This window comes from Adiantum capillus-veneris, chromosome 24, assembly GCF_014529385.1.
Source record: "Adiantum capillus-veneris isolate H3 chromosome 24, ASM1452938v2, whole genome shotgun sequence".
In the NCBI taxonomy this organism is placed as follows: Eukaryota; Viridiplantae; Streptophyta; class Polypodiopsida; order Polypodiales; family Pteridaceae; genus Adiantum; species Adiantum capillus-veneris.
The window spans coordinates 98473313-98491912 of record NC_140954.1 but is presented as its reverse complement, the minus strand read 5'-3'; the positions used below and the strand labels follow the sequence as shown (position 1 = coordinate 98491912).

General features: G+C 43.1%; 1 protein-coding gene across 7 annotated transcripts in view; it reads left to right on the top strand.

The window, feature by feature from the left end:
• LOC147426831 (phosphatidylinositol/phosphatidylcholine transfer protein SFH3-like) overlaps positions 1-18600 on the top strand; it is a 137150-nt gene that overhangs the window by 23944 nt on the left and 94606 nt on the right. For all 7 annotated transcript variants that reach the window (XR_015186311.1, XR_015186310.1, XR_015186312.1 and 4 more), the window contains exons 4-8: positions 6662-6739; positions 6985-7086; positions 11043-11092; positions 11187-11286; positions 11390-11470. Coding sequence is in view for 4 of the 7 variants with exons in the window: in XM_086499314.1 (XP_086355440.1) it covers positions 6662-6739; positions 6985-7086; positions 11043-11092; positions 11187-11286; positions 11390-11470 (411 nt within the window). In the remaining 3 variants the exon portion in view is untranslated. The remainder of the gene's footprint in view (positions 1-6661; positions 6740-6984; positions 7087-11042; positions 11093-11186; positions 11287-11389; positions 11471-18600) is intronic.

Genomic DNA, 18600 nt, shown 5'->3' with positions numbered 1-18600 from the left:
ACTAAGATAGAGACCATTCGGAATTGGCAAGAACTAAAGAATGTGCATGAAGTTCGAAGCTTTTTGGGTTTTTGCTCATATTAGAGGCGGTTTGTAACAAACTATGACGTGTCAAAGCCTTGAAGAAGGGAGCCAACTTGCAGATGTCGGCTGAGGGGCCTAAACTCTAAGAAGAACAAGTAACAGAAGAAGAAGTCCTACCAACTTATGGGGACCCCGTTCGATGGGGGGCCCCAAGTGACAAAGATTAAAATAAAGCAAGACCTGTACACACACACACAAACTAATGACGTGACAGATTTTTGAAAATTGCGCTGACATGATGATGTGGCAGGCTGTACGGATTTCCGTAAATTGCGCTGACAGCTTTTTGGCATTGCTTTTGGACCATAAGCTTTTAAGTTTTAAAGGCTTTTTACTGTAAATGCTTTTGGGGCCTAGGGCCTTTAAATATGAGGTTAGGGCTCATTCTCTGGCATGCTTCCTGGAGAAGGTGCAGAGTCTGGGTACCGGCTTGTACTGTGTGGATGTAATTTAAAGAAATACTGAAAGGGGTGCCAAGGTTTGGGGCCAATACTCTTTGGGGTGGAATTCCGTCACTCTGTCGCGTGTCGTCTCTCTCTCTCTCTCTCTCTCTCTCTCTCTCAATTCAGTTGTTATTGAAGTGCTAAGAGTCTGTTCAGTCTGTTTTTTTCTATTGGCACGTGGTGCCCGTCTTGTGACAGTGGTATCAGAGCATCAGGCATGTGCTTTTCTGAAAGCATACCCGTCCTACAAAAGAGCAGACAGAGCTATTGGATTTTTATTTGAGGTATCTTCGCCATCCAACCCAGACTTATTAGCCACTCCCACCCTTACTTCATCGCGCATCGGACGCGCTCCCGTCTTCACCGCTCATGTCTTACAAGGCATAAGCCATAAAGATCACTTGCAAGAGAAGTATCCAAGATTTGTTTCAAGTCACTGTTTTTCTCAAAAGCAGTGCCATGCAGATATTGATGTCTACAGTTACCAAGCAACACACTCCAAGGACTTGAGTGGGGTATCTTGAAATGCTTGCCATGGAAACCCTAGGAGATTATAACTTGAAATTTCTCGACATCTCTCAGTAGATGTCTCTTCACAAGCAGATGACCTTGGAGGTTCGGTGTGATTGCTATCACTTGGGACTACCATCGCTGCCAAAGAAACACTGTCTGTCCAAGAGCTGATGGAAAATGCTGTGCTCGGCTACGACCTCATGGAAGGAACCTAACCCTAATTTTTGGTGCAGGTTTCAAGATGAAAAGTCAGTCGACTTTTCGAGCTCCATTGATGTCGAGATTGCCTTTTAAGTTTCAAATGTGTTTGAGAACTTGTTTGATGATCCTGTTTGGAATCTGTTTGAAATGGATGGTATCTGTTTTGAACCTGTCTTGGTGTCGATTTGAATTGCTTGACTCTGGTTTTAAATAATGGTTTCAATGATTGGTGATTTTACTCCCGGGTGGAAATACTGTTTTGGTATTGGTTGAACCTCAGAACGACGCAGGCCGATGCCTGGGGAGCGTTCCATCGTATGCTAGAAAACCTCTGAACGATGCAGGCCGATGCCTGGGGAGTGTTCCGTTGTATGCTAGAAAACCTCCAAACGAGGCAGGCCAATGTCTGGGGAGCGTTTGGTTGTATGCTTGGACCTCCAAGCCACGCAGACTGCGGTTTGGGGAGCGTTTGGTTGTACAATCCTCTGAGCTCATGGCCTAGACCTTTTTAGGTTTTTTGCGGGGGGAGTGACGAGGTAGTCGTTGAGTAGCTTCATATCGCAGACCACTTGTCTCGGGGGAGTGCTCAGCGGCGCTGTTTGTTGTGTCTTGTAACATGCATATGTAAGCATTTGTGTTGCATTGTGATATGCCAATTAGTGAATATTCCTGATTGGATGAGATTGCCTGGGTATGTAATTTTTTAGTGCATCAAGACACCCATGGAAGATCAGTACGGTCTGGGTGTGATGGCTAATTTAACTACGCCGGAATATCAAGAGTTTCAATCTGGACGAAAGGAGAAGCTAACTCCTTGATCAAAAGAGCAGAAAGGAGAAGCTAACTCCTTAATAAAAAGAGCAAGCTGATTGTCCTTGGGAATGTCCCTCGGAAATTTTTGAGCTAACTTGAGTTGTTTTGCAGATATGTTGTAATCGCGGACGATTCTCTTTCAAGAAGGGGAGATGTAACAAACTGCTGACGTGTCAAAGCCCTGAAGAAGGGAGCCAAATTGCAGATGTCGTCGAGAGGCCTAAACCCTAAGAAGAACAAGTAACAGAAGAAGAAGTCCAATCAACTTATGGGGACCCTGTTCGATGGGGCCCCAAGTGACAAAGATTAAAATAAAGCAGGACCTGTACACACACACACAAACTGATGACGTGGCATATTTCTGAAAATTGCGTTAGCTGATGACGTGGCAGGCTGTAGGGATTTTTGTAAATTGCGTTGGCAGCTTTTTGGCATTGCTTTTGGACTAGAAGCTTTTGAGTTTTAAAGGCTTTTCACTGTAATTGCTTTTGGGGCCTAGGGCCTTTAAATATGACGTTAGGGCTCATTCTTTGGCATGCTTCCTGGAGAAGGTGTAGAGTCTGGGTATCGGCTTGTACTGTGTGGATGCAATATAAAGAAATACCGAAAGGGCGCCAAGGTTTGGGGCCAATACTCTCTGGGGTGGAATTCCGCCACTCCATGTCGCGTGTCGTCTCTCTCTCTCTCTCTCTCTCTCTCTCTCTCTCTCTCTCAATTCAGTTGTTATTGAAGTGCTAAAAGTCTGTTTAGTTTGTTCTTTTCTATTAGCACGTGGTGCCCGTCTTGTGACACGTTTCATTAGAAAGTTTGTAGAGATTGCTTTGCGGTTGCATACCCTGACTCAAAAAGGTGATCGTTCACTTGGGGACCCTCCAAAATTGTAGCCTTCCCGATTCTTAAAGAAACGTTGACGACTGGTCTACCAGTGCGGTCTTAACGCAGGAGGGCCATGTCATAGCTTACAAGAGTAGAATGTTCTCTACACTGAGATGAGAGGGTTGCATAGATCTAGGAGAAGGAGTCGTTAATAGTAATACACACTCTCACTTAGTGGGGACATTACTTGCTTGGAGCAGATTTCATAGTATTTACAGATCATGAGAGTTTGCGATGCTTCTTGTCCCAGAAGCAGCTTGCAGATAAGCAAAGAGATGGGCTTACATTTTGTCTCATTTCCATTTCTAGATTATTCACGTTAGGGGAAAGAAGAATTTGGTGAAAGAAGAATTTGGTGAAACATGCGTTATCTCGAAAGCCACAGGTATTGACCATCTCGGCAATGCACAATCAGAATTTCAAAGATATCCTTGATCAGTTGCTACAAATCCTGATGTGTAACATGTGATCGGAGGACAAAGGTGTTAATAGAGTGCCATAGTCCTCTTTTTGTTGAGCATCGAGAATACCTTGAATGGGGTGGAAAAGTATTTCTACTGACCTCAACTCAACAAGGACATGGATGAGTTTGTATGCACTTGTTTGGTGTGTCAAAAGGTCTAGTTTGACATACATAAAGAATATAGCAATGGATTTCATCTTCAATCTTCCAAAGACTCAGGGTGGGCATGATAGCATTTGTACTATTATCGATAGATTCGACGAGTGGGCTCTCTTCATACTGGTAAAGCCAAAGTGTTTCTCTCACATGTTTTTTGACTACATGGCATGACTACATCTATAGTGTTAGATAGGAACCCCAGATTTAGGAGCTTGATCTGGAGAGTAGTGTGGGAGAATGTAGGCACTCAACTTAAATTCTCATCGTCGTTTCATCCACAGACAAAAAGGAAATTAGAGATAGCCAACTCTATGGTTTTGAACTAGTTGAAGTCTTATATCTCTAATCACAAGACTCAGTGCGAGAAATATCCGCCTTTGGTGGAGTTTGCTTATAACAACACTGTTCAGGCCTACAGGGAAGGCACTGTTTGAGATTGTTGAGGGTGTGTGAAAGGTTCCACCAATTATGAGCACCAAGTGCAAGATATTTGAAGTAGGTCAGTACACATTGGATCTAGACACTCCTTTCGCCAAGGTAAAGGAGGCACTCCTTTCGCCCAGGTAAAGGAGGCTCCGGAAAAGTCTCAAGCACAGCATAAGAAGGCAGTAGACAAGCATCGGTGCGACTTGTTGAAGGAGAATGATTGGGTGCTACTTCGGTTTGAGAAAGCACACCTACGGAAGAGGAAGAGTAAGGAGAGTCTTTTCCAAAAGCTTAGTATGCAATACTATGGGCCCTTCCAGATACAGGAAAAGATCAACGATGTATCCTTTCGGTTGAAGTTGCGAGATACTTGGAAGATTCATAATGCATTTCATGCGAGTCTATTTAGAACTTTCAAAGATCAAGGGTGAGAGGACAAGGAGCCAGATGAGCAACCAAAAGTGGAAGAAACGGAAGAGATTCTTGTTTCAAAACAGGTCCTAGTGCACAAGGTCTGTCAATATCTGGTCAAGTTCAAGAACTGTTCAACTCTTGATGCAAAGTGGATGGAGGAGGAGGACTTAGCAGATTCTTCTTAGATACTAGAGCTCTACCTTGAGGCTTTTTGTTTCTCATCGACTATTCTAAAAGTGACCGATAAATCAGTAGGTTGAATTTGGTGCGGTGCGGATTGCACGAGGGGAACCACTCCACTCCCTTGTCACATGTTCCCTAAAATGGAATAAAGTCGCTAATTTCTCCATGAGATTTTAGGGATATTGACAAGCTCATGGTATTGTGCTGAATGACTTTTATGAAAAAGAATCAGTAGGTTCAATCTGGTGTGGTGCGGAGTGGACGAGGGGAGCCACTCCACTCCCTCGTTAGAGGTTTCCTATAATGGAATAAAGCCACTAATTTCTCCATGAGATTTTAAAGATATTGACAGGCTGATGATATTATGCCGAACGACTTGTATGAAAGATGTACATTGAAATGGGAATTCCTAAAATGAACTTGCCAAAAAGTTGAAATGAGTGCATCATTTTATTTCTTTCACTTGACAGGTGATGTGAATGTGATAGTAACGAGGTTTAGAAGATCAAGCCATCTGTGAAAAGATCAGTGCGGTCTGGATGTGATTGCTAAATAAGTTACAATGATCATGATTCTCTTCTAAGATCTCATGATGTGATTGTGATGTGAATGTTCAGTGACTTCCGTCTTTGTGCAAGTGTTGGATGTGCGCATTCTAGTGCATAGGTACATAGAGTCAGTGTCTATTGAGCTAGTTTTTGTCCTTTGCCTGTTTTGTAGGCGTAATCGAGGGCGATTACTCTTCTTTCAAGAGGGGGGTATGTCACAAGTTAGTGACGTGGCGAAGGATTAAGCATATGGCCGAGGGGCTCAAAAACCCTAAAAAGAATCAACTGTGAGATATGTACTGACATGGCAGCGTACGGTCCAGCCCGGAATTCGCCCACGTGCTGATGTGGCAGCTGTTTTGTTCTGCTTCCACTGCAACTAGAATGCCACAGAGAGAGCACTCCATACCTATTTGAAGGCCCTTGGGCCCCAAAAACGATTGATATGAAAAGCTCTGGGACCAAAAGCTCCCGAAAAAAATCAACTCAACTCAAAAGCCACACAAGCACCAATGCCTTCCTAATAGAGCAAGGACATACAACTCAAAGGTTTACTAACTTCTTTCTTTATTATCATCTCAAAGCCACTCCCTTTAAACACCACCTCCCCCTACCAAAGAAAAAAAGTAAAAATATTTTGCTGGAATCCTTTGAGGATGTGCGTTTATATGTGAATGTGCAACAACCCAGAAACATATGTAGCCAGGAATTGACACCAAGAACAAAAAATTAGACACGAAGGCCCATTACGTTGTCCCCAAGTACTAGTTTACAAATCACCAGGTTTACATGTTGCCCGACTTTGTACTTTTGTGAAGTAATAAAGGAAGAAGTATTGAAAGGGGTGCAAGACTCTGGGGCCAGTGCATCTGGGAACACCACCGCCGTTTTGTGTCAACTCTCTATTTCCTCTTCTCTCTCTTTCTATTAAGTTTGGTGGTTGCAATTTTCTCACGTGTGTTGCTATAGATTTCTCGCTTGGAGTGTCCAACCCTGTTACACTACCTTGTATCACTTTGTTGTTTGTGAGTTTGAGGATTACACACTCTTGTAATTGGTTATGAGTTGTATTTTGGCCTTGAACTCTGTGTCCTCAAAGGTTATAGAATCTTTCTTGCAAAAGCAAAAAGATATAGGGTGTGTCTGTAATGATGTATCATGTGATGTTTCGGTGAAGGACAGGCCAAATAGAATGTTGTGGCCTTCCTCATTCACCAGTTTTTTTAATGGACCAATAAATTGTGTAGCAGCTCTCGAAGGGGGAGGCCCTCAGTAAAATTGTCCACTGGCATGTGAATTCTTTGACATGGCAAGTTGGCTTTCACTCGGCAACTCCTGCAGTTATGTATGTACTTCAGTTTTAAATCTATTTGAGAGAGGTTAATTTCTGCTGCTCTATTCGAGATAGTATTACAGGTCATGTTTTGCATATATTTTAGAATTGTTGAAAATCCTCTCTAATGGAGGTTTGATGTCCATAATCAGAGCAAGCTTTCAACTATGCTGCAGAGTGATGAAAAAGCTTCGTTCATGTGCAGGGAATGAAAAATTTTAGCAAGAATGCAAGGGACTTAGTCACGGGAATTCAGAAAATTGATGCCAATAATTATCCAGAGGTGGTCTTTCCTTGTGTATCTTTAATTACTGATTTATAAACCCGTCAGTTGGTGTGGTAGGCTGAATTTCAGAGTCCCTTCATGCATGTGCACTTTCTCGAAGTTAAATGTATGCTCTTACTCATGTTGTATCATTGCTATGCTTTTCCTCGCTGTGTTCTTGATCTTACTCTAAATGGGCAGACACATAAGTATCTGCTTTGTATGTTAGAAAGATCAATATTGTACTCGTTTATTTGGTGCAGACTTTACATAGGCTGTTTATTATCAATGCTGGAGCTGGCTTCAAAATGCTATGGGGTTCAATAAAAGGTTTTCTAGATCCCACCACGGCATCCAAAATTCATGTAATCTTCTTTTTCTATGATAGCATTGCGATACTGTTTGTCAGTACTCAGAATTTGTTTTGAAAATGGCGTGATGCATGAATAAGGGACACATAACTACACATCTGGTTTTCTGCGAATCTAGGATGAAGTCCGCAAAGCTATAGGGTCATCCAAGTGTCAAGGGGTGAAACTTTTACCGGAGGCCTTAAGAAATGTGCAAGGGTTCTGTCAAATTGTTTCATTAGTGGCTAGAAAGGATAAAATGTTATCTTTCTGGTTTCATGAAGACACAAACTTTGTGCTCTTCTCAACTTGGTGTGCTTATATTGCAACAACTCACCTTGATACTTGTTAAATTGTCTGGACACTCATTTTCTGTTAGTACATTTGATTAACTTATACAGTTAAGCTTGTTAGGCATTGAGATAAATCCTTATGATGTAAGGTTTAGACATATATAGGCTCTTGAAATACTGAGGAACTTCGTTTTGAAGCTCATAATGTTTAAAGCATGGTGTAGCGAAGGAATTGTTTTGCAGAGTATGTTTTGGCTGGTCTCATGCACTAATAGTAATCACTAATGCTGCACAATATTTATCACTGTTAGTCAGGAGGTTTTGCCTACATGGGGCATTTATCTTTCAATTTGATTGTGAGGTCCCCTCCCTGTCTCACCTTGACAGAACTAGAGGACACCTAACGGTTGCTAGATCCTATGCGGAAGCAAACAAAAATTGGCTAAGAAGAAAAAGAAGACCAGTGAATGGTCTCTCATTACTTAGTGAGTTTAGTCCAAGCCACCAGTGAAAAGGAGTCTAGCTCCGCCCCACAGGGGAAGCATAATTACGTACTATCGGTCCTATTCTCATTTTCCAGGAAGAGAAGTATCCTCGGTGCCTTTTTCCCCATAGCTTTCAGAGACACGTACAACGAGTTCCTTCTGCTCTGGCATAATGAGATATCTAATGACGTACTCTATTGCACAGGGCAGAGAGTTCCCGACTGATCCGTCTCGTAGGCTTTGGCAACCTGAGCCAAGCCCCCACTTTCCACCCCGCACTCACACAGATTCTTTGTGTGGCCTAATTATTAACACATTGTTGTTCAACATTTAGGTTTCTTTTTATATTTCCTCGACACAAGTTCGTTAAGACAACCCTTCAAACATTGTCAAATCGGCACCAAAACATATCTTTTCTAGAAAAAGTACTCAACAAACAATACTTCATTGAGAATTCCAATGTCCTGGAGTCGTGAGGACCTCCAGCGAGTGTTAACTCCACCCGTTGTCAACTGACCGCCCATACAACCAGTCCATGATCCCACCCAATTCATGGAGTAACTCTCCGGGTAAAAATCATGTATCCACCGCATAGAAAGCAAGCTATGGACATATCCATCGCATAGAAAGCAAGTTGTGGATTTAGCTCCTGCGATAACTTCGCGAGCTACCGCCCTGTGATCAGTAGGGGGTTCAGACTAAATCAACATTGAAATAATGAATGAAATTTGTTTGAGATAGTTTTTCCTACCAAAACCATTCTTTCCTACTTCCAAACAGTCTTTCCAGAAAGCATTTCTTTCCTATTTACTTCAAACTTAAATTTAAATAAAACCTTTAAAAAATACCAATGCCGCTGTCTTTGTTGGATTTCCAACATAGTTCGGGGAGTTTAAACATTTCTAAAGTTATCGTAATGCAATGCTTATTATAAAATACAAAAATTAAATTCATCCTACCTCATGAATTTCCTCTTCGATGCCTCGTGAGATGGCCGGATTTTACCGTTGTTTGCCATGTTGCTAGTTCCTGCCTTGCAGTCGTTAGCACCACCAAAACATGTTCTCTTGGGGGCCATATCTCACTACCTTGGGTTAGAAAAACTCAAAAGAAAGAAAGCTAAAATATGGTATCAAGTAACCATATCAATAATGATTAGACATTCACAAGGATTAGGAAAAGGAGTACCTAATCTTACTCGTAACAATACTCTACATCTAGGAGAGTGCAATGAAATGCTTTTTAAGCCATAGCTTTTCTCAAGTAGAAGTCGATTTGAATCATGGATTATCATACATAAACTCGTGCAAAGCAACATTGACAAAGAGGAAACTAGTTAAGATTAATCGACATGCTATTATGCACAAGTGATTTAGAGTAAAAGAATTCTTTCTCTAATTAGGTATCTAATGTTACATAAAAAAGAGGGTAATTCTTCCCTAATCTAGTCACTTGACCATGAATGAAGAAAACAAGCTTACCATAAACACACATGCATAATCTTTACGATAATATTACCATAATTACATCCACCATGTGCAATATAGGAATCACATACATGCATCACTTTTGGATCATCATTACTATACACAATGTATGCCTATAACCATGCATAGACTTGGATAAAAGAGAGGATTAAAATTTACTTTACCATGCATATATATGTGTAATTAGATTAGTGCAAATAGAACTCCAATCATACATAATCTCTATTGCACAAGGGAATATAATCATGCAGAAATTTAATGCACAAAGAGAGATTGATTTCACCCTTTAATCCTGTATTAACTAGAGCATAAGAGGGAAGATTAAAAGATTAATTCTTTCTTAATCATGTACTAAAATCACATAAGTGGGTAGGAAACAATTAAACATTAATTATGCATATTAGATCTCTTTGAGAGATTAGGGTAACTTTAACGCTCTTTAATCCGGCAAAGAAAAGAATGATCACTAGGTAAGAGTCTATTGATAATCACCCACATTAATTAAATTGTAACCATCTAGCACGAATAATAGAATAGGGTAGGCTCAACATAGATCCTCCAGAGAGAAGATGCTATGGAGCAATTAGAGTAATACAACTTGAACTAATCACCTTGATTAAACCTCTTTGTGTATGCTAATGGATGTAGGTAAGCTCCTCCAATGGAAGCTCCGGCAGCAGCACTTTCTTATGAGACTTGGGGATTGTGTGTAAAATTGGGTGGAAATGCCCCTTATATAGGCTTCTGGGGTTGCTTGATGGCCCAGGCTTGCCCATACCTCCCTTGCTCGCCCCTTCTTGCCAAAAGAAGAAGTAGAGGTGTCACAAGCCTCTCACTAACCACTAGAGGTGTCCCCTTTTACCTAATTAAGTGATACACCTCTCTAGTCCATACTTAGCCTCCATGCCACACTCCCACACTTGACCCAACACTTGGCACAAGACTATTTATGTGCATGACCCATGGCCATACATGATGGGGTTACATGACCATGCATGCACACCCATGACCATGCATACCCATGCATGCACATCCACATACATGCCATACACATACCTTAGAAAATGCTAACCTTGATCTATACTAACCCAAATTAAACTCTGAAACTTGCTAACTCGAGACAGACCTGCAGGTAACAGATACGACTACCTATCATAAATAGTAGCTTCCGGCGTCCGGACTCTATTTTGATCCACAGTTTGACGAGCCGGTCGACCCTAGACCATATCGAGGGTCAAAAACTTTCTATTTTTGAAATTTTTTTCACTAAAATTGAATTTGACCAGAATTAAAAGTTCTCCAAGGATCACAACATAAAAATGACATCTGATCACTGAAACCTGTTAAAAATAACATCTTTTGCCAAACTGATATTTAGACTTAAAATTTTACATAGGTAACCCTCTTCTAGGGCAGGTAGAGACCTTACATTGATATTCTTTATTTTTCCCTGTCCTCTCTTTGAGTCAGCAAGATCAGACTTTTTGTGTGTAGGATTATACTAAAGCCAATAATGGCACACTCTCTTCAATGTGAGAGTGCATGTCAAAGCATCTCTATGGAATCTGCACTAGTCATTGCACCAATGATTGAATTTGAACATTCAAGAATTTTTCAGTTTTTGGGTCTGGTTAACAATGATTCTTGTATTTTATTTGATGCCTGAAATCTGCAATATTCATTCTTTTCAAGGTTCACTGTGGCAGGTTCTAGGAAACAAATATCAAACCAAACTTCTGGAGTTGATAGACTCAAGGTATACCCAAAAAGTGTATGCTTTAAATGTTGGAGTGAATTTGTATTATCTTATAACGATCTCGGTTTTGTCTTAAGGGTGGGTTATATTGCAGTGATTTGCCAGACTTTTTTGGAGGAACTTGTGTGTGTACTGAACATGGTGGCTGCATGAATTCAGACAAGGGCCCCTGGAATGATCCTGACATAATGACGGTATTTCATAAATGGCTGGCCTTGAATGCATGATGTTATTGTTTTTTGTAAATCATCTCTTTCCTTAACAATTGCTTGCTTTTTTGTGTCCCTGTTTTGATAGAAAGTGAGAGAAGGTTTTGCAAGAGGAGCTCGACAGATCATAACGTTATCAGAAGATGGACCTGTTGTACTGGAGTCCAAAGTGAGTTTTTTCTACATTAAAAAGTATCAGAGTGTGTGGACACGTTTGTGTGTGTACGTACATGTGTGCATGGACCAATTCGCAGGGCTTAAGAATGTCCCCAACTTGCCCAGTATATTGCGCCCCCAAAATTGTTCTGTTGGGATCTGCTTATTTTCGATTATGTATGTCTACTTATGACGTGCATAAGACATGAACACACCTGGTGCATATAGACATTCTCCTTTAGGCATCTTTGGTAATTAGTAGTGGTTTCTCTTGTACTTCTTGTGTATACTTAATTTTTGTAATCTCTCTCTCTCTCTCTCTCTCTCTCTCTCTCTCTCTCTCTCTCTCTCTCTCTCCAGTCCTTAGCCTTAGTTCCCGTTAAATCATTTTATCGTGTTCGTCCCCTTTTTTTATTTGGGATGATAGAGGAGATACTACCGGTTGTACATTGATTTGTCTCATAGGCCGTGTTCGGCCTCCAGAAAGAGGCTGATTTCTATTACTTGAAAAATCCCTCAAAACGCCCAGACGGTGCCAATTCGAAGAGCAAGTACATAATTGTTTACAAAGCAGGTCCGAAGGCAACAAACTGGCAATTGTAAAGACTGGATACAACTAGCCACATGGGCAAACTGTAGAATCTGAAGCCAGGGGAAAAACGTCACAAATTGATGACGTGACAGTGCAACCCAAACACACATACACACAGCAAAGTGATGACGTGGCTGACTGTACGGACGCCCGAAAAATGCGTTGGCAGGCTGTTTGTACAGAAATCCGTGGAACGCGTTGATAGCTGTTGACGTGGCAGAACTGTACGGAAATTCGTGAAACGTGCTGACAGCTGTTGACGTGGCAGACTTTATGGAAATTCGTAAATTGTGCTGATTGCGCCAAAAGCTTTTGAGACTTATTTGCATTTAAGTTTGAAGCTTTTGGGACTGTAAACACTTTTGAGTTTTGAAGCTTTTGGGGCTCTGCTTTTGGCATCCCTTGTAAGAATAAAGAGCCCACAAGGCCTCAGTCTCCAGGGCATTTGGACGTGGAGTCTGAGAGCGGAGGACCCTTCAGGAGTTGTACTTTGCTCAAAGATACCGAAAGGGGCGGCAGTTTTGGGGCCAATCTCTATGGGCACGGAACTACGCCGGGCCGTGTCGACCAAATGAATTGTGATTTTAAAGTCGTGAAGTATTTTAAGTGATTCTCTCTTGTGTCGTGGACACATTCCAGACTTGGGGTGCCCACGTTTGTTACAAAAAACCTCTTTTACAGAGAGTAAAAATGCAATGGCAAGGTAAGCGGAGAGAGGATGACAACAACCTCTTAAAGATAGACACTTCCACCAAAAGCACACTCTACAACTGGATATCAAGAACTTGAGCCACCAAAAGCCGGAAGCGATGAAAAGGAACATATGCAATAGCAAGAGCTTGACTTCGACCATACGCGCACCAAATTGTATCATCTGATAGCAAAAGACAATGGGTAAATAGAAAGGAGGGAGTAGTCGATAACGAAGATGATGGACAAGAAACAACTGACATCACAAGAGACCACAGGAGGAGGCCACATGTTGGGGTAGCAAAGTGCTACACTGGAGCAAACAAGGAGCTTTCAGCGACTATAGAGACCGGTCCACTTGCTGAAGGTGGCTCCTGAAGACGAGAGCTGGGAAGGGAACACCAGGAAAACAGTGAAGGAGGTTCGGATGACAACCATGTGAAAAGCTGTTGTAGAATTGTGGTAAGAGCGAGAAGAGAGGAGAGCCGTGGGCTAACAAGCCACTAAACCACAACCCAACAAACCACAACCAACAACCTTAAGCAAAAACACCAAATCCGGAAAACAAAACAAGAAAAAGAATGAAAGGAAACAACAAAAACAAAACAAACAAAGTTAAAACACTCTGAGGACAAACTTCACCCACACCCACCATAGTCACCACAAAAAAACAGAAACGGCGGAAACAAAGACGGAGAAGGGGGAGTTTTGGAGTTTCAATCGATGTTGAAACGATCAAGAAACGGCGTTTCTTTCGGTTATATTATATATATATATATATATATATATATATATATATATATATATATATATATATATATATATATATATATATATATATATATATGAGAGAGAGAGAGAGAGAGAGAGAGAGAGAGAGAGAGAGAGAGAGAGATGAAATGTTATATTAACCTCTTCAAGAGGCCAAAATGACCTATGAGACCAAAAGGTTACATCCATGTGTGACTCTACTACTCTTGTCAAGGGAACATACATATAAAAATAAATGAGGGTACCTAGGGTGGGTAGGTATGTAAGCCTAACCTACATCCTCATCATCATCAACGTCTTCATCACATAATACATCAGCTCAAATCATATGAGGAGGGGTACAATCACATGAGAGCTAATGAGGTGCACAATGGGGGAAGTAGACAATGGTGATCATCCCATCAGCTCTTTCATGGGTCCCTGCAATATGGCCTCAATGTCCTCCATGGTTAGCTCTCCGGGGGCGCGTGCTCGATGTTGCTCAATGATGCTCCGTAGCCTTCGATGTAGACCTCGTCTACAGTGTGAAGATCCTTGCATCCTCTAGCGTTGTGAGCGGCCAAGGTGGATGGCTTGATTAAGAAGAATGCCCCGATGAGGGTGTGTGAGAGGGGGAGAGAACAGTGCACAAAGAGTGCATAGTTTTTCGACAGAGAAATGCAAGTGCATAGAAATGATACTCATGCTAAAAGATAATTGATTGAGAATAGAAAGTGACATGCAAATTTTTTACTCTAGAAAAATAAGGTTAGAAACACCGGTTCTCTTGAAATGGAACGGTGGGAAACGGCCAATCCGTGAGATCATTGTCAACGCCTTTAGAGAATATCGGGGGTAAGTGTAGTACGAATAGATGAGGGAGGATGGATGGAAGAACCCTTAGCCTCAATTGCTTCTTTCATTGTTCTTGCTTCCCGTTGGCAACTCCTTAGGCACAACCAAGGTCTGATACTATGCAGAGAGAGGGAGAAGGAGAGAGCTTGAGCTCTTGCAAGCATACACGTCTACAACCAAGAGAGCACACAATGGAGATGGGAGATTGAAATCGGCCTGTAGGGCGGTAGACTTTAGCTTTCACCCGATTCTTTACTTAACAAACTTTACTTGAAAATTAAAACACAAAGAAACTTCACGAATAAGCTTGTGACTGGAAATTACACTCCAAACAAAATCACGGCTTGGGAGCTAGAGTGCTTCGAAGCAGACAGCGACACCCTGTAGGCCCCAAAGACTGGTGCCCCTTTCGGTATTTCTTTTTCCTTATTTCAAATAAACGATCTGAACGCTTTCACCTAACTCTCACCAAGATGTCCAAACCTGTCCATGGCTGTAATTGCAGGTTTTTGACCCACCAGCATAATGGCGCAAAAGCCCTTATAGGTCGAAAGTACATGTTAAGGACACTTTCTTGCAATTTGGAAGCTTTCCAATGATCTACAAGTCAATTTCAGCATGCTGTAATTCTCTGTTTTGTCACTGTCGGGTGCCCAAAACCTTGTACACGCATCCCAAGGCTTTCTTGAGGCTCCCCTGGTGATCTGTTGCAGTTTAGGTGCGAAACCCTAAACCTGCAGAAAAACACAGCAGGCTGTAATTTTCTGTTTTGGATCGTCCTGAGCAGAGCGAACACGTCTACGCGTGTCTCAGATGCCCGCACACAATGTGACATTCCCCTTTGAACCGGACGAGTTTTCAGGCGAGAAAACTCTCCGTTTTCGCAATCGTTCGCAATGGAACTGTGCGTACCTGTGGGGGATTAGCAATTAGCTAATTTGGTACCTATTCAGAAGGCCCTTGCCTTGGCAAACGCGCATAAAACCCCCAGAACTGCACATGGTCAACTGAGAAGCCCAACTAGTGGGGCATTACCATATGTGCAAAGGGGGGAGAGAGATGCGCGAGTCCTCGCGCTACATGAGACAAGGGAGAAGGCAAGCTTTCCATTAAAGCTGTGATTACTTGCACCCACCTCTCTCTCTCTCTCTCTCTCTCTCACACACACACACACACACACACTGTATTCACTTGTGAACAAAAATCAGCCTCCTCTCTCAGTTTTGGGCGCCCCCTCTTGGATGAGGCTTCTGAAGCGCGTGTGTGGCTTGTAGATTGCTCTCCTACTGCCATGTGTCCACTTTATTCCTTTTGGTTTAATTTCCTAGTACGCACGAACTATAAGTGTCGCGTGGGGCCTAAATGACTTTGAATTGAGCATAGCCACCCTTTTACTGCTCGGATTTCAGTGCTGATCGGCCCGCCGACCATCTCCTGGCGATCTGCCCTTCACTGCTGCGGGTGAAACTCTCCGCCATCGGTCGTTTCAAACTGGCCATACAATGTCCGGTCATTTGTGACTTCAAAAAGAGGGTCCCAAAAATTAAATAAAAATCAAGGGGAAAGAAACCAGTAACTAAGGTTAGTGGTTGTCACAGCCTTGTGACATACCCCCCTCTTGAAATTGCAAACGTCCTCGATTGCATTCCAAATATACATGCCATAGATGATTTACTGCTCAGATTTCAGTGCCGATCGGCCCGACCATCTCGTGGCGACCTGCCCTTCACTGCTGCGGGTGTAACTCTCGGCCATCGGCCGTTTCAAACTGGCCATACAATGTTCGGTCATTTGTGACTTCAAAAAGAAGGTCCCAAAAATTAAATAAAAATCAAGGGGAAAGAAACCATCAACTAAGGTTAGTGGTTGTCACAGCCTTGTGACATACCCCCTCTTGAAATCGCAAACGTCCTCGATTGCATGCCATAGATGATTTAGTGGGGTTAACACTCTTTTATCATCACATGTATCTGCAAAAAAGGTCATGGAATATAGACACAAATGACTTTATAAAACCTGCTTGCTTTCTTCTATCATAGAATTGAGCATTGTACCTTTGACACTTGTAGAGCGATGTACACTTCTATTGCACTGAATCGGTATGTGCATATGATGTGCTAGCTCCATCATTGCCCCTCGTTTGAACACGTTGAGTTGGGGCAATATATTCAGTGACTCAAGTAGTTCACACTCTTCCATCGACTTCGCATCCATAGGTGGATAGTTCTTGAACTTCACCAAATAGTTGTCGTGCAACTTGTCCCTTAACTTTTTTTTCCTTATGTGGCAAAATCTGCTCAGGAACCAATATCTCATCAAGTTCCTCAACTTCTGGTTGATCCTCACTTGGCATATCTTTTGGCACATCACCCACAAAGGGTCTTAGAAGACTCACATGAAGCGCATTATGAATCTTCCAAGTGTCAGGCAATTCAGCCTATAAGCAACATCGTTGATCTTATCAAGTACTTGAAAAGGCTCATAGTAATGCTTGCTGAGCTTAGGAAACAACCTTTCCTTGCCCTTCATCTTCTTTAACCTTTTTTTTTTTCCGAGAAAAAGATCCTTCTATTAGTTCACCTCATTGGCAGAAGAACACGAAGCCACACCTGCTGTGCCAAGGGACGGTCCCAAAGATAGTGACCTTGGCTCTCTACAAGGTGGTCACAAGTTGTGCATGCGCACGAGAGGCCACTGTGCACAAGCGAGCTCCCAACTGCTGTAGCTCTGTGTGCGACCAGCCACTGAAACAAAGTAACTCGCCTCGGCAATCTGGAGTTCCACAACCTCTCCCAAAAAGCTACCAAGAACTCTGTTGTGAGACCCTCCTCCTGCCAATGAGGTGCTGCAGCAGGGCGAGCCTTTCTCTGTGCTGCCAGTATGTGACGTCCCAGTCAAACATTGTACTGGAAGAAAGGGACACTTGGGTGGTCTGCAGAAGAGAAAGGGTCGCTCCAGAGCCACTCTCCAGGGTCCCACTGTACTCATGCTAGTGGACAACACTCCCAGGCCCACAGCCTCCAATGTCCAGTCTGAAGAGCTGCTGGGTCAAGATCAATGACAAGTCCTCCCACAGATGCCCACCACTCGGATCCTCTGAAAACAACACTGTCACCTGCGGGGCCTCTACTACAACTCGCTGTAAGCGTCCCTCCCCTTGTAGCTCGAAAAACAGGGAGGGAACAGTCTCTCAGCAAGCCCGAACAGAGATGAGAACCTCCAGTCGCGTGAAGGCTCCCATCCATCTGGGCGCTGATGACTCGAGAGGCGTGAGCCACTCAACTGGTACTGCCTCTGAGATGTCCTGACACATGGTCTGCACCCCTCTCATGCCCTGTAGCTGAAAGCCCTGTAGCTCCTCTGACAAGCCTGAAAACTGTAACCAATCACCTAAAGAGCGTGCTGCACCCGCTGCCATGGAACCCCTGGAAACAGAGTGCTAACCATGGGGTTCCAAACAAGTGGTTGTCGTAGGCGCTCCTTCGTGCAAGTAGGCTGGCGCTGCTCCAAGCCTCGCCGCAAGTGCTCCCAAGATCGAAGCAACCCCACAACGAAGCGATCCTCCAGTCTCCTGCTCAAACCCACTCTACGCATCTCTGTGAAGATCCATCTGGTCGAAGGATGCCAGGGGCCTCTTGCCTGAGGCACCCTAGCACGAAGCCGCTGTAACAAGAACTCCTTCCAGGGCTCCTCGTTTGGAAGAAGACCTCGGACGATGAACTTCCCAAGAAGGGCTCTGCTCTGCTGTGCTGGGTCAATGATCCCCAGCCCTCCCTATGAACAAGGAAGAATGATGACCTGCCAAGCCACTTTGGCTCGGGCAGTCAAAGTGTCTCGCCTTGACCAAAGGAAATTCCTGATCAGCCGCTCAACCTGGCTGATACAAGAACTCGAGAAGATCCAGCAAGAAGTGATGTACCACATAGTAGCCAACAACACCTAGTTGGCCACTACAACATTGCCAGCCAAAGAAAGTCGTGCGGAGCTTCAATGTAACAGCTTCCTCCTGATGGACAGGAGGACGGGAGCAATTTGCTACTCGGGAGACAAGTCCAAACCAACATGACAACCCAAGTACCGATCTGCAGTCCCTGGGGGAATCCACCTGAAACCCTCACCTGGCGTCCGGTCGGGTACAGGAGCACTACCAACCGAGAAAGCCACAATTTTTCTCTAGTTGATTAGTGCGCCAGATGCACAACAAAAGGTCTCAAGAGCCTGCTCACACCTGTGAAGGTTGGCCTCCTGGCCATCTA